At 37.4% G+C, this 24,353-nt stretch overlaps 1 protein-coding gene across 2 annotated transcripts in view; it reads right to left on the bottom strand.

Annotated features, from left to right (window-relative positions):
• Positions 1-24,353, bottom strand: part of LOC133655379 (A disintegrin and metalloproteinase with thrombospondin motifs 14-like) — a 122,910-nt gene that overhangs the window by 39,355 nt on the left and 59,202 nt on the right. Inside the window, exons 6-10 of one of the 2 annotated variants that reach the window (XM_062055485.1) lie at positions 13,713-13,869; positions 1,008-1,113; positions 536-679; positions 326-458; positions 144-257 (exon numbers count right to left, since the gene is read on the bottom strand). In XM_062055485.1, coding sequence (XP_061911469.1) covers positions 144-257; positions 326-458; positions 536-679; positions 1,008-1,113; positions 13,713-13,869 — 654 coding nt within the window. The remainder of the gene's footprint in view (positions 1-143; positions 258-325; positions 459-535; positions 680-1,007; positions 1,114-13,712; positions 13,870-24,353) is intronic. The other variant, XM_062055486.1, reaches the window with a different exon arrangement.

Below are 24,353 nucleotides of genomic sequence, written 5' to 3'. Positions count from 1 at the left end.
AGATCTACTGCACATGGAGTTGATTTAATGTTTGTGAGGAAAAAAGTTTGTCCTCCATCATGTCACAGAAACACATATGACTGCTAGACCATCATTACAAGGGACCTTTAAGCGTGATAAAGACAGCAAATGTGACTCCTCACCTTTCCAGGACCACATTCCGTCCCATCCACAGGTGGCCCTTTTTTGGTTTTGCAGAAGTACTGGTTGTCGGGATGGCTGCACCACAGCTGCTTGCAGGGGTCGTACGTGCGGAACTGGGCGGCGAAACGCGGAAAAGGTTATTCCTGGGCAAACTGCACATGGCATGAATGTGTGTACTTACAGCGGTGCACATCTTATAACCGACACCGAAGTCAAAGCGGCACTGTTCGTCCATGGAATAGTTGATCCCGGGGAGCTCCTGAAGCTTGGGCCACTTGTGCTCAAAGGGATCATCCAGCAAGCAGTCGTAGGAGCTGGTGCGAGAGATCGTGGTGAGCGAGAGGAAACGTGAACAACAGCAGCAGGAAACGCCGGGATAGGGAAAACCCACTGGATGTAGCGACTGAGCTCCTGCTTGCTGCAGCGGGACCAGTGGTAGCGGTGGAAGGCGGCCTGGACCAGCGGCGCCATGATGCTGCCCATGCTTGTCTCGTCGGCGCAGCGGTTGCCCTGGCCGTCGTGCTCCATTCCCAGGCTGGGCGCCGCAAATGTGGCGGCAAAGTCACAAGATGTTTACTTGGGCTGTATCATATTTTTTTCAAATCACTAATGTTTTTTTAATGTATTTATTACTGATATGACACATTATGAATGACATCTATAGGATAAAAGGATCATGCAGCTGTACCTAATATTGTGGTGGGTGAGAAGTACTGTGAACCAATGAAAAACATATTTTTTAGGTATTTAAATTATTTAATATTACAATTACTTGCATTATTTATTATTTTATTATTATTTGATGTTTTTGACTGTGTGCCCATTTAGTGCTAATTCTATTTTGAATTAATTAAATAACTTACACGTGGCCCGTCTCGTGAGCGACCACAAAGGCGGAAGAGAAGCCGTCCTCGTGGTTCAGAGTGCAGCTCCTCAGCGGATGGCACATACCAGTCACCGGAGCATAACCTAGGCAACGGGAAAGAGCACAAAGCCTTGGTAATTAAGAAGAGGAAAGGACTTTGCTACTTCAGGCAGCAAGGATGGCGCTCGAATGGAAGCTTAATTATCCAACTGCTTGTAGCAGGAGTGAACTACTGCTCAGAAACTACTGTTTCTAATATTTTACCAAGTAGTGAAATAATGTAACATTTTTCAATACATCTATTCATCATTGTTACATTTTTTGAGCGGATTCATATTTTGTTTATAATATCATTGTTTCAATTACTATAGGTCAGGGGCCGTACTTATCAAGCTTCTTAGAGTGCCATTTTACACTTAAGTCCTGAGAATTTGCGAAATTTAGTCCTACTCTCAAACTTAAGAATAAAAGCTTTTTATCAACGTTCTTAAGTCTAAGAATCACTCCTACTCTCCACGATATTCAAGAGACCTTCAGAGGTGTCTTAAGTGGTTAGGAGTTGCCAGCAGGGGATGGCACTGAGGCGAGAGAGACGTGCGCGAACGTTCAGGGAACGGAACAATGTTGTTGTTTTTTTTGATGACGAGCAGCTGATCAAACGGTATCGTTTAGACAGAGCGGATATTATTTTTGTCACAGATTTAATACATTTCGATTCCATGTTGATTTCTGCATGTGGCTGCAGTGGGCTAGTATATATAGAGCCACCCACACCAGTTTCAAATTAGTTGCCTAATTAATGAATTGGAAAGAAAATGTTATGACAGTAGCGTATGTGTGTGGCCGTGAGGTGAGTGACGTCAGTGAGTGTGTGGGCGATAGAAGAGAGGGAGCGGTAGCGTGAGTGCCGGCGGGGACTAGTTTGTTTTGTATTATTTTGTAGTTTATTGTCAAAATATACACTCCCATTGTCCACTTAAATATTTCCAAGATATTTCTTTATTCTTAGACAACGGATTCCCTTCCGTGATTGGTCATTTCTATGGACACAGAAATGACGTCACCTAAAATTCCGTTTACGGCACATAGTAATGTCGTAATTCAGCTCTGAGTGTGACACTTAAGATTCAGTCCTACACTTCGCTGAAAGTGTGAGTAAGACGCTTGATAACTAACTTTTAAGTGCAGCTTTCAGCGAAGAATTTATTTACTCTTAAGTCAACTCTTAGCAGACTTCTTAGGAGTAATTCTAAGAAGCTTGATAAGTACGGCCCCAGATTTTTGTTATCAATCTTGTTGCATTTTTAAGTGCAAAATAGAAAAGTTTATTACATTTCAGGTTAGGTGTGTCCAATCTTTTTCAAGCGTGGGTCGCTAAAAAGAAACTGAAAGATGCGGGGGCTATTTTTTACACATTTTGTACAATGAAGATACTAAAACCAATACAATATAGCTCAATCATTACATGCTAAACTATCTGAACACAACATCCATATCTTAGCTTTTTGTTGTCAATTAAAATGCATATTGTACGTAATCTTGCCCTAAATTAAATATTTTCAAGCATAAAAATGGCCAGATAAACTAAAAATACTAATACAATCAGACCGTGATGTTCAGTATCGTGGCCACTGATTGGCTCAGCCTCAGACAGTATTAGTATCATTAGTTTGCTAACTTTTTCCCACATCTGCGGTCCCCTGCAAGGTTTCTCATTGTCATCCCATGGGGTTGAGTTTTTTCTTGCCCTGATGTGGGATCTGAGCCGAGGATGTCGTAGTGGCTTGTGCAGCCCTTTGAGACACTCGTGATTTAGGGCTATATATGTAAACATTGATTGATTGATTGATTGATTGATTAATTATACAATATCGGTTTTAAATTATATTATTTATTTTTTTTGTTTTTTAACACATTTTCTTATTACTTATGTTAATTTTTTAACATTATTATGTAACACAACTGAACTACATAATTAGGGTTGTCCGATAATGGCTTTTTGCCGATATCCGATATTGTCCAACTCTTTAATTACCGATACCGATATCAACCGATACCGATACTGATATATACAGTTGTGGAATTAACACATTATTATGCCTAATTTGGACAACCAGGTATGGTGAAGATAAGGTCCTTTTTTTTTTTAAATTAATAAAATAAAATAAGATAAATAAATTAAAAACATTTTCTTGAATAAAAAAGAAAGTAAAACAATATAAAATCAGTTACATAGAAACTAGTAATTAATGAAAATGAGTAAAATTAACTGTTAAAGGTTAGTACTATTAGTGGACCAGCAGCACGCACAATCATGTGTGCTTACGGACTGTATCCCTTGCAGACTGTATGGATATATATTGATATATAATGTAGGAACCAGAATATTAATAACAGAAAGAAACAACCCTTTTGTGTGAATGAGTGTAAATGGGGGAGGGAGGTTTTTTGGGTTGGTGCACTAATTGTAAGTGTATCTTGTGTTTTTTATGTTGATTTAATAATTAAAAAAAAAAAACGATACCGATAATAAAAAAAACGATACCGATAATTTCCGATATTACATTTTAAAGCATTTATCGGCAGATAATATCGGCCGCCCGATATTATCGGACATCTCTATACATAATGCATCTTACCTGCTTTCTTAATGTGCATTTTGTGGTGGTTTTGAGTTTTTTTATTTTTTTTATTATTACAAAATATTTTATACACTTTTTTTTTTAAATACTCTGTATTATTATAATATTTCTAATATATTCTCTGATCAAAGTAATAATTTTTTTCATCAAATTTGGCGTGTGCTGGTTAAAATACGAGACTGAAAGCAGTGTTCATGCTAGCAACACAGCAAGCTTGTCAGCCCTGACACCTTTTTGCCTGTGCAACATTATTATGACAAGTCAAATTAAAAAAATAAACACCACCCCCACACGACAAAGCAAAGAACATTGACATTCGTGACATAAAACTCGATCAAGAGGTGTGCAGCGATACTCTGCTTTTTAGTTTGCAGCTTCATGGCCTTGAGAAGAAGACTTTTTTGGCATGCAGCTAAAAAGCAGCAAAAAGGTGGAAGACAGCAGATATGACAAGCCAAAAAGAAGCGAAAAAGATTGAGTTGTTTACTGTAAGCAATTAAAATGAATTGACGTAGCTTTGCTTGCGCTTGACATGAATGCAGAGCAGCTCTTTTGTCCAGGCAGTACTTACAGTATTATATATACAGCCAGGGCATTTCCAAGGATGGACGCACTTCAGCACAATATGGAAGCAAACTGATAATAATGCAGCAGCAGCAACAGCAGTATAGCTTAAAGTGAACATACTGTTTTGTTTGAAAGCATTAAAAACATTTTGCAGAATGTAGTAGTCCAGTGGTCCCCAACCTTTTTGTAGTTAAATTAATACGAAGGTGAGACAGTAAATTATTGATTTTCTATGTAACTGTAAGGCTAACTTACATGCTAACTTACCAGAGACGCTTGGGGGGTTGGAGGTATTTAAAAAAAATAAAAATAAAAATAAATTTTTTTTTTTTTATTATTATTATTTTTTTTTTACATAATTAAATACAATCATGTGTGCTTACGGACTGTATCCCTGCAGACTGTATTGATCTATATTGATATATTATGTATATATTGTGTTTTTATGTTGATTTCATTTTAAAAAAAAATATAAAAATTTTTATTTATTTTTTATTTTTATTTTTTAAATTTCTTGTGCGGCCCGGTACCAATTGGTCCTCGGACCGGTGCCGGGCCGCGGCCCGGTGGTTGGGGACCACTGTAGTAGTCAACAACACTAGAAATGTTTCACCATATTTACTTTCAGTAATTCCTACAACCTAAAGTCCCTTTTTTACGATAAACCTTGAATGAGCTAACGAGCTAGCAAACGATCATTCTGCTCTATTAATGAAACAGTGAGGGAAAATATTCTCTGTTAAGCACATTTTAAAACTAAGTAAAATGGTTTAAAATTACACTGGTTAAATTAATACGAAGGTGAGACAGTAAATTATTGATTTTCTATGTAACTGTAAGGCTAACTTACATGCTAACTTACCAGAGAGCTAACAAACTTAGCTAAAATAATGCGAAGAAAAAAATGTTTTCCTCCAGATTTTTTGTCACTTACTAACTAGCCAACAAACTTAACTAGCTAATAATTTCCTTGGCTCACACAACACAGCTCCATCCATCCATCCATCCATTTTCTACCGCTTGTCCCTTTCGGGGTCACGAGAGGGCTGTAGCGTTTCTGTGAATATCAGTTATAAAGTTGAATGAATTCTGAATGAATTCATTTAAATGAATTAATTCCATTATCTTCACATTTTCAGCGTACTAACTAGCTGACAAATGAACTTATTTTTAAGACAGTAAATTATCGACTGTCCATGTAATTGTAAGGCTAACTTACATGCTAACTTACCAGAGAGCTAACAAACTTAGCTAAAATGTTTTCCTCCAATTTTTTTTCCCTTTAGAATATTTTTGGTCACATACTAACTAGCCAACAAACTTAACTAGCTAACTGACTGGATGACTATTCATTTGAATAATTTCCTTAGCTCACACAACACAGCTCCGTCCATCCATCCATCCATTTTCTAGCGCTTGTCCCTTTCGGGGTCGCGAGAGGGCTGGAGCGTTTCTGTGAATATCAGTTATAAAGTTGAATGAATTCTGCAAGAACAGTGCAATAACAACAAAATTATTATCATCATCCAGCTTTTTGTCGTAACTCACAAGCTAACAAACCAACTGACGAGCTAGCTACCACACGAACGAGCTAACTGCCAAATTAGTGGGATGTTTACACCGGAGATTACATTATTACTTTATCAGTAATTCATTCCATTATCTTCACATTTTCAGCGCACTAACTAGCTGACAAATGAACTTAATATTTAAAACAGTAAATTATCGACTGTCCATGTAAATTGTAAGGCTAACTTACATGCTAACTTACCAGATAGCTAACAAACTTAGCTAAAATAATGCAAATAATTTTTTTTTTTCCTCCAATTTTTTTTCCTTTAGACAGATCTTTTGTCACATACTAACTAGCCAACTAACTTAACTTGCTAATAATTTCCTTGGCTCACACAACACAGCTCCATGCATCCATCCATCCATCCATTTTCTACCGCTTGTCCCTTTCGGGGTCGCAAGAGGGCTGGAGCGTTTTTGTGAATATCAGTTATAAAGTTGAATGAATTCTGCAAAAACAGTGCGATAACAACAAAATTATTGTCATCATGCAGCTTTTTGTCGTAACTCACGAGCTAACAAACCAACTGACGAGCTAACTGCCAAATTAGTGGGATGTTTACACCGGAGATTACATTATTACTTTATCAGTAATTCATTCCATTATCTTCACATGTTCAGCGCACTAACTAGCTGACAAATGAACTTAATATTTAAGACAGTAAATTATCGACTGTCCATGTAAATTGTAAGGCTAACTTACATGCTAACTTACCAGATAGCTAACAAACTTAGCTAAAATAACGCAAATATATATATTTTTTCCTTTAGACAAATCTTTTGTCACATACTAACTAGCCAACAAACTTAACTTGCTAATAATTTCCTTGGCCCACACAACACAGCTCCATCCATCCATCCATCCATCCATTTTCTACCGCTTGTCCCTTTCCGGGTCGCAAGAGGGCTGGAGCGTTTTTGTGAATATCAGTTATAAAGTTGAATGAATTCTGCAAAAACAGTGCGATAACAACAAAATTATTGTCATCATGCAGCTTTTTGTCGTAACTCACGAGCTAACAAACCAACTGACGAGCTAACTGCCAAATTAGTGGGATGTCTACACCGGAGATTACATTATTACTTTATCAGTAATTCATTCCATTATCTTCACATTTTCAGCGCACTAACTAGCTGACAAATGAACTTAATATTTAAAACAGTAAATTATCGACTGTCCATGTAAATTGTAAGGCTAACTTACATGCTAACTTACCAGATAGCTAACAAACTTAGCTAAAATAATGCAAATAATTTTTTTTTTTCCTCCAATTTTTTTTCCTTTAGACAGATCTTTTGTCACATACTAACTAGCCAACTAACTTAACTTGCTAATAATTTCCTTGGCTCACACAACACAGCTCCATGCATCCATCCATCCATCCATTTTCTACCGCTTGTCCCTTTCGGGGTCGCAAGAGGGCTGGAGCGTTTTTGTGAATATCAGTTATAAAGTTGAATGAATTCTGCAAAAACAGTGCGATAACAACAAAATTATTGTCATCATGCAGCTTTTTGTCGTAACTCACGAGCTAACAAACCAACTGACGAGCTAACTGCCAAATTAGTGGGATGTTTACACCGGAGATTACATTATTACTTTATCAGTAATTCATTCCATTATCTTCACATGTTCAGCGCACTAACTAGCTGACAAATGAACTTAATATTTAAGACAGTAAATTATCGACTGTCCATGTAAATTGTAAGGCTAACTTACATGCTAACTTACCAGATAGCTAACAAACTTAGCTAAAATAACGCAAATATATATATTTTTTCCTTTAGACAAATCTTTTGTCACATACTAACTAGCCAACAAACTTAACTTGCTAATAATTTCCTTGGCCCACACAACACAGCTCCATCCATCCATCCATCCATCCATTTTCTACCGCTTGTCCCTTTCCGGGTCGCAAGAGGGCTGGAGCGTTTTTGTGAATATCAGTTATAAAGTTGAATGAATTCTGCAAAAACAGTGCGATAACAACAAAATTATTGTCATCATGCAGCTTTTTGTCGTAACTCACGAGCTAACAAACCAACTGACGAGCTAACTGCCAAATTAGTGGGATGTCTACACCGGAGATTACATTATTACTTTATCAGTAATTCATTCCATTATCTTCACATTTTCAGCGCACTAACTAGCTGACAAATGAACTTAATATTTAAAACAGTAAATTATCGACTGTCCATGTAAATTGTAAGGCTAACTTACATGCTAACTTACCAGATAGCTAACAAACTTAGCTAAAATAACGCAAATAATTTTTTTTTTCCTCCAATTTTTTTTCCTTTAGACAGATCTTTTGTCACATACTAACTAGCCAACTAACTTAACTTGCTAATAATTTCCTTGGCTCACACAACACAGCTCCATCCATCCATCCATCCATCCATTTTCTACCGCTTGTCCCTTTCGGGGTCGCAAGAGGGCTGGAGCGTTTTTGTGAATATCAGTTATAAAGTTGAATGAATTCTGCAAAAACAGTGCGATAACAACAAAATTATTGTCATCATGCAGCTTTTTGTCGTAACTCACGAGCTAACAAACCAACTGACGAGCTAACTGCCAAATTAGTGGGATGTTTACACCGGAGATTACATTATTACTTTATCAGTAATTCATTCCATTATCTTCACATTTTCAGCGCACTAACTAGCTGACAAATTAACTTAATATTTAAAACAGTAAATTATCGACTGTCCATGTAAATTGTAAGGCTAACTTACATGCTAACTTACCAGATAGCTAACAAACTTAGCTAAAGTAACGCAAAGAATTTTTTTTTTTCCTCCAATTTTTTTTCCTTTAGACAGATCTTTTGTCACATACTAACTAGCCAACAAACTTAACTTGCTAATAATTTCCTTGGCTCACACAACACAGCTCCATCTATCCATCCATTTTCTACCGCTTGTCCCTTTCGGGGTCGCAAGAGGGCTGGAGCGTTTTTGTGAATATCAGTTATAAAGTTGAATGAATTCTGCAAAAACAGTGCGATAACAACAAAATTATTGTCATCATGCAGCTTTTTGTCGTAACTCACGAGCTAACAAACCAACTGACGAGCTAACTGCCAAATTAGTGGGATGTTTACACCGGAGATTACATTATTACTTTATCAGTAATTCATTCCATTATCTTCACATTTTCAGCGCACTAACTAGCTGACAAATGAACTTAATATTTAAGACAGTAAATTATCGACTGTCCATGTAAATTGTAAGGCTAACTTACATGCTAACTTACCAGATAGCTAACAAACTTAGCTAAAATAACGCAAATAATTTTTTTTTTCCTTTAGACAGATCTTTTGTCACATACTAACTAGCCAACAAACTTAACTTGCTAATAATTTCCTTGGCTCACACAACACAGCTCCATCCATCCATCCATCCATCCATCCATCCATCCATCCATCCATTTTCTACCGCTTGTCCCTTTCCGGGTCGCAAGAGGGCTGGAGCGTTTTTGTGAATATCAGTTACAAAGTTGAATGAATTCTGAAAAAACAGTGCGATAACAACAAAATTATTGTCATCATGCAGCTTTTTGTCGTAACTCACGAGCTAACAAACCAACTGACGAGCTAACTGCCAAATTAGTGGGATGTTTACACCGGAGATTACATTGTTACTTTATCGGTAAATAATTCCATTATCTTCACATTTTCAGCAACTAACTAGCTGACAAATGAACTGAATATTTAGTTACCTAAGCAAAACACTAAGTAAATTAGCTAGCTGGCTAAATAAGTACCAAAATAATGCGATGTCTGCAACTCTATGAAGGAAAACTGCTCAATTTAAAACAACTCATACCTTTATCTGGTTCTATTTCTGTAACAAACACGCAAAGAAATAATAAACTGTTCAGCTGAGATAATAGACTAATATCTAAAACTAAAAAAATAAATAAATAAATAGTGTGACGTTAGCTATTAACAAACAAACAAACCTGACAATATGACTCTAGTGTTTGTGTATTCCAAGAATGTTTCTAGTAATTGTAAAATAAATACAGATCTCCGCGCTAGTAATATTTAGTTACCCAATCAAAACACGAAGTAAACTAGCTAGCTGGCTAAATAAGTACCCAAATAATGCGATATAAAGGAAAACTGCTCAATTTAAAACAACTCATACCTTTACCTGGTTCTATTTCCGTAACAAACACGCAAACAAATAATAAACTGTTCAGCTGAGATAATAGACTAATATCTAAAACTAAAAAAACAAATAAATAAATAGTGTGACGTTAGCTATTAACAAACAAACAACCTGACAATATGACTCTAGTGTTTGTGTATTCCAAGAATGTTTCTAGTAATTGTAAAATAAATACAGATCTCTGCGCTAGTAATATTTAGTTACCTAAGCAAAACATGAAGTAAACAAGCTAGCTGGCTAAATAAGTACCCAAATAATGCGATATAAAGAAAAACTGCTCAATTTAAAACAACTCATACCTTTACCTGGTTCTATTTCTGTAACAAACACGCAAACAACTAACAAACTGTTCAGCTGATTTAATAAACTAATATCTAGAACTAAACAAAATAAATAAATAGTGTGACGTTAGCTATTAACAAACAAACAACCTGACAATAAGACTCTAGTGTTTGTGTATTCCAAAAATGTTTCTAGTAATTGTAAAATAAATACAGATCTCCGTGCTAGTAATATTTAGTTACCCAATCAAAACACGAAGTAAACTAGCTAGCTGGCTAAATAAGTACCCAAATAATGCGATATAAAGGAAAACGGCTCAATTTAAAACAACTCATACCTTTACCTGGTTCTATTTCTGTAACAAACACGCAAACAAATAAACTGTTCAGCTGATTTAATAAACTAATATCAAGAACTAAACAAAATAAATAAATAGTGTGACGTTAGCTATTAACAAACAAACAACCTGACAATATGACTCTAGTGTTTGTGTATTCCAAGAATGTTTCTAGTAATTGTAAAATAAATACAGATCTCTGCGCTAGTAATATTTAGTTACCTAAGCAAAACATGAAGTAAACTAGCTAGCTGGCTAAATAAGCACCCAAATAATGAGATATAAAAGGAAAACTGCTCAATTTAAAACAACTCATACCTTTATCTGGTTCTATTTCTGTAACAAACACGCAAACAAATAAACTGTTCAGCTGATTTAATAAACTAATATCAAGAACTAAACAAAATAAATAAATAGTGTGACGTTAGCTATTAACAAACAAACAACCTGACAATATGACTCTAGTGTTTGTGTATTCCAAGAATGTTTCTGGTAATTGTAAAATAAATACAGATCTCCGCGCTAGCTACCTTGCCAGAAGTTTTTTCATTGATGTAATAGGGGGAATAAATTAAGCCGCAGCGACATTTCATTGGGCTTTCCTTGGCCCGGCGCCACGTTTCTTGGAAGTTCCGTGGGAACTGCTTTAGTAGTTTTTGTGTAATACTGCCAACGTAGTCAAACTTTGACAAGCCCGTGCAATGTCTACTTAAGGAGGACGGGACCCCTTTCCCAAAAATAGTGCTGCCGAGACGCTGGAGGGACGCGCCTTGTTGTGACCACAACACGGCCGTCGCCACGGCAACATGCGTAGGTGCAACCAGCCCGGCAGGTATAGTCGACTAAATATGACATGTGTGCTTGAAAATATACAAAGAGGTCACGGCCGAGCGTTGAACTTGTGCACAGAGAGGGTTTTGTTCTCTGGGAACATGTTACTAACTTGCTTGCAAGCTAGCTAACTACTTTTTTTTTGCATGTGATGACTAGCTAATCGGCTAACGAACAAGCTAATTCACCTACTGACTGGGTGATTAAGTTTATGTTTGATTCTGCAAACTAGTTTACTATAATTAAACTGTTACCATTTTTGACAAAGTGAAAATAATCCACTTTTATCTACCGTATTTTTCAGACTATAAGTCGCAGTTTTTTTCACAGTTTGGCCGGGGGTGCGACTTATACTCAGGAGCGACTTATGTGTGAAGTTATTAACACATTAGCGTAAAATATCAAATAATATTATTTAGCTCATTCACGTAAGAGACTAGACGTATAAGATTTCATGGGATTTAGCGATTAGGGGTGACAGATTGTTTGGTAAACGTATAGCATGTTCTATATGTTATAGTTATTTGAATGACTCTTACCATAATATGTTACGTTAACATACCAGGCACGTTCTCAGTTGGTTATTTATGCCTCATATAACGTACACTTATTCAGCCTGTTGTTCACTATTCTTTATTTATTTTAAAATGCCTTTCAAATGTCTATTCTCGGTGTTGGGTTTTATCAAATAAATTTCCCCCAAAAATGCGACTTATATTTGTTTTTTCCCTTCTTTATTATGCATTTTCGGCCGGTGCGACTTATACTCCGGAGCGACTTATACAGTATATATTTTTTGTAGCCAACCGGCTAACTGCTAAATGCCTTACTTGCAAGCTATCTAACTACTTTTTTTTGCATGTCATGACTAGCTAATCGGCTAATGAACGAGCTAATTCACCTACTGACTGGGTGATGAAGTTTATGTCTGATTTTGCAAACTAGTTAACTGTAATTGAACTGTTCCATTTTTGACATAGTGAAAATAATCCACTTTTATCTACATATTTTTGAAGCCAACTAGCTAACTGCTAACTCATTGTTTTTTTCTGCAGCTTTTGTGGAAATCGGACCCACACTTTCTGCAGTTTTGTTATCACAACAAATGCGCCAACTATCTTGGAAGCTAGCTAGCTAACTATATGAAGTAGTTCGGCAAAAAAGTTCTAATAGTAAACTTAGAAAGCTAACTAAATTCAAGCTTTTCATAATTAGCTCAAGTGTCAATCCACTACATTGTTTCGTGAGGAACTGTTTTAAAATTGTTGTTTTACTGTAATAACTAACTACCGGTAGATATCTATTTGGCTAATAGTGTGAAGTTTATTAAGTAAACATTTTATATTTATACCATAAAACATTTATTGAAATATTGATACAAATCTCTCAAGCTAAAATACTAGCTAAAAAACAAACTGCCTGTCGCAAATACAATTGTACCATTTTACCTTATTTTTGGTTTAATTCTACTAACTAGCTATTCAACCAGATAATTTTGCTTCTACTATTTTTAATGAAAACAATCAACATGTTTATTCAGATTGTTTTCCATGGCTAACTAGCTAGCTAACATGCTCAGTGGCCTTGTGGTTAGAGTGTCTGCCCTGAGGTCGGTAGGCCGTGAGTTCAAACCCCGGCCGAGTCATACCAAAGACTATAAAAATGGGACCCATTACCTCCCTGCTTGGCACTCAGCATCAAGGGTTAGAATTGGGGTTGAAGTCACCAAAATGATTCCCGAGCACGGCCACCGCTGCTACTCACTGCTCCCCTCACCTCCCAGGGGGTGGAACAAGCGGATGGGTCGAACGCAGAGAGTAATTTCACCACACCTAGTGGTAATTTAATTTGGTTAACATACTAGCTGACCAACTAACAGTCCTGCTTACTTTGTTAATGTCATTTTTGCTTCTTGTAATATGCAAAAATGAATTCCCTTTGTCAGTTTTGTTCTCTCTGAACATGTATGAACTCATCCTGTTGACATACATGTAGCGTTAGCATCACAGTACTTTGTTTTGAAATCATTATAGCGCATGAAAAAGGTCTGATTTTTCTCTACATGCCAAAAAGGCCCCTTCAAAAATCAATTTTTCATGTCCAAGAGGGGGCGTCAATGTCCCACAGGCAATGTTCCGGAGGGCCGCCTGCTAAATGTTTTTTTTTTTTTTTATGCTGGCGGCCTCCCGCTGCCATTGTGGAGTCTTACCTGGGCAAAGACTGGAACCCCTTTGAGAACGGAAGCAGAATAGAGCACTCAGTCTGCACAGGCCTCGATCGAGAGAGAATACAGTACCTTGCATACCTGCGGGACCAAAATCTTGCCTTGTGAGGAAGATGGCGTGATCGTGGTACTCGGCGTGGTCGGGGTCGCCGCGCTGCTGCGTGTTGGCCCACCGGCACACCTGCTCCAGGCTGCGGGATGGGTTGCCACGCTCGATCAGGCTGATGGACTACCAAAAAAAATACAGAAAAAGATCACTTTTCCACCACTTCAGTCGGGCACCCTTTAAGTTGCCCTTTTAAAACATTTTTATTTAACCTTTATTCAACCAGGAAAGTCCAATTGAGATTAAAAAAAAAAAATTTCAAGGGATTCCTGGCCAAGAGGCAGCAAAAGATACAGTTACATATAGTGCTGTCCCAATACCAATATTTTAATACCGGTACCTAAATGTATTTCGATACTTTTCGAAATAAGGAGGACTACAAAAAAAATTGCATTATTGGCTTTATTTTAACAAAAAAAATTGCATTATTGGCTTTATTTTAACAAAAAAAAATTGCATTATTGGCTTTATTTTAACAAAAAAATCTTACGGTACATTAAACATATGTTTAAATTTTGTCCTTAAATAAAATAGTGAACATGCAAGACAACTTGTCTTTTAGTAGTAAGTAAGCAAACATGGGCTCCTCATTTTTTTCTGCTGAAGTATGCAGCAACATATTGTGTCATTTATCATTCTATTATTTTGTCAAAATTATGGGGGACAAACTGTAAAAATTGATTATTAATCCACTTGTTCATTTACCGTTAATATCTGCTTACTTTCTCTTTTGACATGTTCTAACTACACTTCTGTTCAAATGTAATAATCACTTATTCTTCTGTAGTTTGGTTACTTTACATTAGTTTTGGATGATACCACAAATTTGGGTATCGATCCAATACCAAGTAGTTACAGGATCATACATTGGTCATATTCAAAGTCCTCATGTGTCCAGGGACGTGTTTCCTGAGTTTATAAACATAATATGAATTTCTAAAAAAGGAAAAAATATCGATGTAATCATAGTAGTATCGACTAGATACGCTATTGTACTTGGCATCATTACAGTGGATGTCAGGTGTAGATCCACCCATGGCATTTGTTTACATTCAGGGTGCTAGCTTGCGGTTAGCTATTGTATCCTCTTACGGTGTGTAGTGAAGCATGTTTAGCTATTCCTCGTCCTGCAGGGATGATACTTGTAAGAAACTCACTTTATTCGTCGCCATGGAGACGAGGATTAGTGATTTAGAAGTAGCTAAAACACTGCCGACTGCGATGGACGTTCGCCGCTAGCTCGCTAGCCATGTTTTAAAGCACCTCTTCCTGAGGGCGTTTCAGTGTTATAACTTCAACTTTATCTTTAGTTTTTAGGCCAAAATGCATCCGTTCTCCCTTTTCTGTCTACACACTGTGTCTGCTTGTAAGTACTCCAGGATTGTGCGCTGCCGAACATGCTCCTTTGCTCGCAAAACCAGCAATGTCATAACGTGACGTTGCAACGTCATGCCCCGGGAACCAGTACTTTTCAAACAGAGTATGGTACATTTTTGATTTATTAGTACCGTGATACTATACCAGTACCGGTATACCGTACAACCCTAGTTACATAAAAATACATGTCATACACATTAAGAAAAACAGTTACAATTTAAAAACGTCATCTCAAGTGCTCTCAATCGGGACTTAAAAGCGTTCAATGAAATAAGTTCAGTTAATTTCCAGTCTTTTTTAGCAACAGGTTCCATGTAAGAGGAGCAGCGTAAACAAAAGCCCTTTTTCCCAGTTCTGGACGGGCAAATGGAAAAATGAGCAACAAATGATCTTTTCAACGCAAAAAATAAGAGTCAACACTCCTCCTGGAGGAGGGCAGTAGACCCAGCATTGCCTTATAAATAAAAGTATACCAATGATCCAGCCTCCCGGAGGACAAAGAAGGCCATCCCACTCGAGAATACAACTCACAATGATAGGTCAAGGCCCTACAGTTAGTTGTACCATACAGTGTCAACCCTATGTAGGCATGGAGCGGAGGCATTCATGTTCAGGTCTCCATTGTCTAAAAGAGATATGAATGTTGCAGTGACAAAAATGATTTCGAAAGTAAAAGCCCAATATGAGTTTAAGTTTTTTTTTCACAAGATGGTCTATATGGGGCTTGAAAGTCAGAGAGTCAACCAGCAAAATACAGAGGTATTTAATAATATGTAAATATTCACTATATGTTACAGTGTTTCCCATAAACTGCCAAGATACCTGTGGCGGTGGGGGCGTGGCTATGGGCGTGGCCACCATGACATAATCGAGTAATTTGCATAGTTTACTACAATGATATGATTTTCTCTAGAAAGGCTCAAAAAATGTATACTTACTAATTAATAATAACAGTTTTGTTTTAAACGTCCATCGATCCATCCACCCATTTTACAATATAATTACAACACTTTATGTACATATTTATATACAGATTTGAACAATAAGTTATTCACTGAAATATATTTATTAATTGTGGTTCTTACAAAAAATATATCTTATAAAATATGAAAGCTAAAATGTCTCTTAAAGCTCTGCCCCTTTAATTTGTGCATACTAAATCATTTAACTTTAGCCTACTACTACAACCATATTATTTACCAGCAACATAAAGTGAAACAGAGGCAGAGGTGTCCTGCCACAGTCAGTAACAAATAAACAGAAAACAGTAGTGGTCAAATACAAATAAGGCAACAAGAGAAGTATCCTACACTTCGCTTTTGTAAAGTAAATCTGAACAGCCGATATGGGCATCTACATCAACTATACGATTTGCCTGAGAAGCTGGACAGGACAAAAAAAAAAAAAAAAAATTTTTTTTTTATTTGTGGCGGACGTAATTCTTTCGTGGCGGGCCGCCACAAATAAATGAATGTGTGAGAAACACTGTGTTATATTTTATATTGCTACTATGGTACATTTTTAGTCTACTTACCTTTGTAACTGAGCTACTGTGTGGAACAGTTTCCCTTGTGGATCAAATAAGTTTGTCTAAGTCTAAGTCTTACCACCTCTATGACATTTCCCTCAAGAGTGGACACTAAGGGGATAGTTTGAGGAACATTCTTAGTGTTTGAAAACAACATTAGGTTTTTCTTTTCAGCATTGAGGACTAGTTTTAGCTGCAGACATGTGTGCTGGACACATCAAAAGATATGCAAAGATTCTACAGCTTTAGCAGGGTTCACACCAAAACTGTAAATTATTGTGTCATCGGCGTAAAAAAATATATACATTAGCGTCACACACATTTTGTCGTAATTCGTCAATATACAGTACAGGCCAAAAGTTTGCACACACCTTCTCATTTGAATGCTTTTTCTTTATTCTCATGACTATTTACATTGTAGATTGTCACTGAAGGCATCAAAACTATGACACCTGTGAAGTGAAAACCCTTTCAGGTGACTACCTCTTGAAGTTCATCCAGAGAATGCCAAGAGTGTGCAAAACGTTAATCAGAGCAAAGGGCGGCTATTTTAAAGAAGCGAGAATACAAAACATGTTTTCTGTTAATTTACCTTTTTTTGTTAAGTACATAACTCCACATGTGTTTATTCATAGTTTTGATGCCTTCAGTGACAATCTACAATGTAAATAGTCATGACAATAAAGAAAACCCATTGAAGGAGAAGGTGTGGCCAACATGTTGGCCTGTACTGTACATGATGAACAGGAGGGGTCCTAATATTGAACCACGTGGCACTCCCTTGTGGACATTTTAAAAATCAGAAGACAGACCGTCACATTTAATACCCTGGCTCCTGCCACTCAAATCATTTGTGAACCAGGAAACAACATGATTAGATAGTCCCAAACAAAGAAGCCTATGCTTTAAAATAGCATGATCCACAGTGTCAAAAACATTTGACAGATCAATAAAGAGGGAAGCACAATATTGTTGTTTTTATCAAGAGCAACAAGTATATCATTTATCACTTTGGTAGCAGCCGTGATGGTACTGTGCTTTTTCCTGAAGCCGGAATGAAGTTAAGTTTGTTAGAGTACAGGAACTCTTTTAGTTGATCACAGACATAATATTCAAGCACTTTTGACAAAACACACAAATTGACATTGATCACCTCCTTTTGAATAAAGGGGTAACAAAAGCTGACTTCCAAACGGGTGGGATTTCTTTGTTTTGGATTGAAAGAGTAAAAAGAACCATAAGAGGTTGCGCTACACAATCAGCTGTTATTTTCAAGAAGTAGGGCTCTATCAAGTCTGGTCCAGGGGGTTTCTTGTGATCTAGAGCTTTGAGAGCTTTATGCACTTCCTGCACAGTGAAAGGAACAAAATTAAAAAAGCTCTCCAGAAGACATTGGAGGTCCTGTGCAGGGAGTCACAGGGGCTGCTCGTGTGGAGTCAAACAAGGAACCAGAAGCTACAAAATGCTTGTTAAAGCTATTTAGGACCTTGGTCCTATCATAGACAGGGACATAGTTTTTTAAAACATGTTTTGGAAGATCCTGAGGTCTTCTATTTACAGATAGAGACTTTATAACTTTCCCAAATTCCTGTGGATTGTTGAGGTTTTCAGTTGTGACGGAGATATAGCCTTCTTGATAAGAGAACTACATTTATTTCTTAAATATTTAAAATTAGACCAATCAGAAGTAGAATAGTCTTTCCTGGCTTAGGCCCTTTGAATGGGATGGACTCCGACAAATCTGGAGAAAACCAAGGGTTCAATTGTCCAAGGGTTAACACACAAGGGTGGTGTTCGGGTCTGTGGGACCCGTTTTCATTTTTTATAAAAAGAAGAACTATACAATTAATACATTTTTCAAACTGAGACTCATTGACTTTGGCTCATTTTCTGTGAAGAACATATATCAGAATACATATTAAATGACCACACACACCATACACCCGCCCTACACATTTCTATTACATATAAGATATCCGGGTCCACTGGACCCGGGGCTAATAGAAGTGTGGAAATTAATGTTCTGTGTACCACACACACACACACACACACACAGCAGGCCTAGACAGGAGGAGGACAGGGTGTAGGTACACAGAACATCAGAGGGTCAAATGTGCGAGAAAATGAGAGCAGACAGTGTTGACAAACAATGTTGCAACTTTGAGTGGGAACCACAGGTGCATAAACACAAAAGAAGAATCCCTGTGGGATGCAGAAACTGGCAGAGAAATTTTCCGTGCAACGTTCATATTGTTGTTACTCAGTCAGCGTTTGTGTGTTTGATGGACCCGTTGCATTTTGTGGCTTTTAATGCCTCACAATCAAACAATTTGATGTTAAAATACTGAACAGACGTTTATTGGGATAAGGTAAACATCTGTTCAGTATTTTAACATAAAAGTGTTTGATTGTGAGGCATTAAAAGCCACAAAATGCAACGGGTCCATCAGACACACAAACGCTGGCTGAGTAACAACAATATGAACATTACACAAGGGTTAACTCTGAATTTCCTGATAAGAGCATGTTTGTTTACAATCTTAATACAACTTTTCTTAAAATATGCCCAGGCCAGCTCGACATTTGGCAGCAGACTCATTCGCCCCCAATTAACCAAAGGCAAATCATGATGAAAAGCTTGTTCATTAAATATTTTTCAATTTCTCTTACAAATAGTACACGAATCGCATTTGGGGATTTTAGGTTTCCTGCCGGTAGCAACAACACAATGATCGCTTAAATCATTTGCAAAACTCAACCAATGATGAGAATTTATGAGGGACACATGTTAGGATTAAGTCTTTTAAAGTAGACTTATCAGGACTCTTTAAAGAAACTGCATTTAGCCAGTCCCAGTTTAAGTTTCCGGCCAATAAAAGTTCATTGTAATTTAATTTGGATAAAATATGCTCTAAAGATGACAATGATTCCTTGGTGGCAGATGGAGGCCTGTAGCACACCACAACTGTTATAGAGAGGGACTTAACGAGTTCCACATTCAAAGCTAAAAACTCCATTTGCTTAGAAATGGATTCAGATAAAACAATTGCTACATAAAATCTACGCCACCCACTTTCTTAGGCCTATCCGTACGATTAACATTGTATCCAAGAATGCTGATGTCATCATTAGAAATAGATTTGGATAGCAATGTTTCAATTTGTCATTTTCACCCAAATTCTGACCATGTCAATCTTGGGTAATAAGCTGCACATTAAGATGAACACATTTTAAACCATTCATTAATTTGGAATCAGCAGGGGTCTGGACACATTTCAACTCAGGACCAGGGTTTGGTTTCACATTTCCACATAAGAGTAAGCATAGAAAAATCATCATCAAACTTCGTTTTACATTACATTTTGAAACAGTCTCATATGTTTCCAATGTTGAAGCCTGGCGTTGCTTTTCTTCAAGTGAAAGTGTAAGTTTGTACAAAGCAAGACAATTTTGATGTTTAGGAAAAAAACCCATGCAAATTGAAGTTGAAGACCATTGCCTTTTTCCTGGTCATGTTACACCTTTGTACGGCAACTTGTTGCTAGGCAGAACTAAACTGTGCCCTCTTTATCTGCTAGTGACAACATCAGTTACAACAGCGCTACGCAAATAGTGGAGCGCCTCTCACACCCCTCCCAACTAAAAAAACAAATACATATTAGGTTCCTCAATAGGACTTCAGTTTGTGTGTGTGTGTGGGGGGGGTCGCTTAGGACGGGCATGACAAAAAACAATTGAGAACTACCGAGTAACACCAACGTCGCTCACAACACATTGGGTTAACTATCATACGTTAAAGCAATTACTTGTATTCTTTGTACTATTGATGTGGCGTGTTTGCGTCATCGCTTGTTGCTAGGCAACATTTCATTTTCACTAGAGATGTCCGATAATATTGGCCTTCCGATTTTATCGGCCGATAAATGCTTTAAAATGTAATCTCGGAAATTATCGGTATTGGGTTTTTTATTATCGGTATCGTTTTTGTTTTTTTTGTTTTTTTATTTTATTTTATTTTTTTATTAAATCAACATAAAAGACACAAGATACACTTACAATTAGTGCACCAACCCAAAAAAACTCCCTCCCCCATTTACACTCATTCACACAAAAGGGTTGTTTCTTTCTGTTATTAATCTTCTGGTTCCTACATTATATATCAATATATATCAATACAGTCTGCAAGGGATACAGTCCGTAAGCACACATGATTGTGCGTGCTGCTGCTCCACTAATAGTACTAACCTTTAACAGTTAATTTTACTCATTTTCATTAATTACTAGTTTCTATGTAACTGTTTTTATATTGTTTTACTTTCTTTTTTATTCAAGAAAATGTTTTTAATTTATTTATCTTATTTTATTTTTTTAAAAGGACCTTATCTTCACCATACCTGGTTGTCCAAAGTAGGCATAATAATGTGTTAATTCCACGACTGTATATATCGGTATCGGTTGATATCGGTATCAGTAATTAAGAGTTGGACAATATGGGAATATCGAATATCGGCAAAAAAGCCATTATCGGACATCCCTAATTTTCACCAATGACATAAAAATTACTAAAAAAAAATTCAAATCAACAGAATTGCGTGTCTATTTCTCCCAGGTCATGTGACATGTTAATGTCATCACTTGTTGCTAGGCAGAATTAAACTGTGCCCTCCATATTTGATCATGACCACAGCAGGACCTCCCTCTCACGCCCATCACTGTGAGGAGTCAGGGGGTGTGAGAGGCAGGCGCGACTTTCCGAATAAGTGTCATTATTAATTGATAAATACCAATTTTTAAATAGTATTTCATAAAAAATACAATTTCTTGTATTCTTTGTACTGGTCATGTAATGTATTTGTGTCATCATTTGTTGCTAGGCAGAATTCTACTGTGAGGCAGGTGGGACTTTCTGAAATAGAGTCATTATTCATAAAAAACTTTTTCAAAAGTATTTCAGTTTTGGAGGGGGGGGGGCGTGAAAAAGTTTTTGTCACAATAAAACGCCATTGCTTGTATTCTTTGATAATGATCAAAGCAAGGCCTCCCTCTCACGCCCCTTAAAGTGAGGCGTCAGGGGGTGTGAGAGGCAGGCGGGACTTTTCCAATTAGGGTCATTATTCATGAATGAATACTAGTTTTTAAATAGTATTTCAGTTTTGGGGGGGCGTAAAAAAGTTTCTGTTGCATAAAAAATGTAATTGCTTGTAGTCCTTGTATTGGTCATGTGATGTGTCATCGCTTGTTGCTAGGCAGAATTTAATTATTCCCCAATGACAGATAAACATTTCTTTTTTCAAATCAGCAGAATTGCTCAAATCCTTTTCCCAGGTCACGTGACATTGTTGTGTCATCATCACTCGTTGCTAGGCAGAATTGAACTGTGCCCTCCATATTCGGGTGGGGGAGTCCTACGCCGACTCAGTCAACAGGTTGGATGTCAATCATGACGGCGCTAGGTAAACAGCACGCCTCTGCTTTGGCAACCAGCAGGAGGTAGCGCGGAGGCGGAGGAGGGCGTAAAAGCACACGCGTAAGCAAGCTTGCCAACAAAAGAAGCTACACCTATTCATGCAGTGTTTTCTTTCTCTGGTTGAAGTAGTACACAAGTACTTTGCGATGTTCCGAGAGCATAGTGGGACGCATTATTGATAAATAATTGCTGCCAGTAGGAGTCAAGTGTCCATGTTCCACATGCTGTAGCGCACTGGTTCTTAAGTCTTTTTCACCGCAGAAAAAAGTATCATCATAATGACCAACATTAAAATACAGTAGCATAGTAGGCCTACATATTCATTAAAAACCAGGCAGAGGTTTTATTAAACAAGTATGTTTAAAGGCCTACTGAAAGCCACTACTACCGACCACGCAGTCTGATAGTTTATATATCAATGATGAAATCTTAACATTGCAACACATGCCAATACGGCCGGGTTAACTTATAAAGTGACATTTAAAATTTCCCGGGAAATATCCGGCTGAAACGTCGCGGTATGATGACGTATGCGCGTGACGAAGTCAGTATAACGGAAGTTATGGTACCCCGTAGAATCCTATACAAAAAGCTCTGTTTTCATTTCATAATTCCACAGTATTCTGGACATCTTTTGCAATTTGTTTAATGAACAATGAAGGCTGCAAAGAAGACAGTTGTAGGTGGGATCGGTGTATTAGCAGCGGACTACAGCAACACAACCAGGAGGACTTTGTTGGAGCGCTAGCCGCGCTTGCCGCCGACCTCACCTTGACTTCCTACGTCTCCGGGCCGCCAAACGCATCGGGTGAAGTCCTTCGTCCTTCTGCCGATCGCTGGAACGCAGGTGAGCACGGGTGTTGATGAGCAAATGAGGGCTGGCTGGCGTAGGTGGAGAGCTAATGTTTTTAGCATAGCTCTGTGCGGTCCGGTTGCTAAGTTAGCTTCAATGGCGTCATTAGCACAGCATTGTTAACCTTCGCCAGCCTGGAAAGCATTAACCGTGTATTTACATGTCCACGGTTTAATAGTATTGTTGATTTTCTATCTATCCTTCCAGTCAGGGGTTTATTTTTTTTGTTTCTATATGCAGTTAAAGCATGATGCTATCACGTTAGCTCGTAGCTAAAGCATTTCGCCGATGTATTGTCGTGGAGATAAAAGGCACTGAATGTCCATTTCGCGTTCTCGACTCTCATTTTCAAGAGGATATAGTATCTGAGGTGGTTTAAAATACAAATCCGTGATCCACAATAGAAAAAGGAGAGTGTGGAATCCAATGAGTCAGCTTGTACCTAAGTTACGGTCAGAGCGAAAAAAGATACGTCCATCGCTGCCTCTCAAGTCCTTCACTGTAACGTTCCTCATCTACGAATCTTTCATCCTCGCTCAAATTAATGGGGTAATCGTCACTTTCTCGGTCCGAATCTCTCTCGCTCCATTGTAAACAACGGGGAATTGTGAGGAATACTAGCTCCTGTGACGTCACGCTACTTCCGCTACAGGCAAGGCTTTTTTTTTATCAGCGAGCAAAAGTTGCGAACTTTATCGTCGATTTTCTCTACTAAATCCTTTCAGCAAAAATATGGCAATATCGCGAAATGATCAAGTATGACACATAGAATGGATCTGCTATTCCCGTTTAAATAAAAAAAAATCATTTCAGTAGGCCTTTAATATTGTTGGCCACTGTAACATTACACACAGTTTGAACAGTAACACTGTATTTGAATATTTAATAAATTGATACCATTAGATGTTTGCTAATCAGTGCTGTGGCATATACAGTGCATGCCTTCATATTTGCATATGTGCACATTTCTATTCTCAGCTTTCGAGAGACTCAAAGCGCTTTACATAGTGAAACCTATTATGTACATGTAAACCAGTGTGGGTGGCACTGGGAGTATCGAACCTGGATCCCTCATGTTCCTGGCACGGCCGCTCTACTAACTGTGCCATAATAAAATAAACATGTTTATTGCAACATAAAAAAATGAGCTGATTATGATCACTGTCGTCCAGTTTTTAAACCTTTTCATTTTCAAGTATAACATTAAGTTGCAATTAGAGTTGCATGTCCAAGATGTTAATGTATAGTTTATGGTGTGTTGGCTCGACAGTACAGTCTTTGATGAATCAAGGTTTTTGTTGCGCCCTACAAAGTGTTGGTACTGTAAGTATTGTACTTATTACGCACTAGCTACTTTTATTGTAGAGTGCATCTTAGTTGTC

Source organism: Entelurus aequoreus, linkage group LG08, assembly GCF_033978785.1.
Source record: "Entelurus aequoreus isolate RoL-2023_Sb linkage group LG08, RoL_Eaeq_v1.1, whole genome shotgun sequence".
Lineage (NCBI taxonomy): Eukaryota > Metazoa > Chordata > Actinopteri > Syngnathiformes > Syngnathidae > Entelurus > Entelurus aequoreus.
This window is presented reverse-complemented; position numbering and strand designations above follow the sequence as displayed.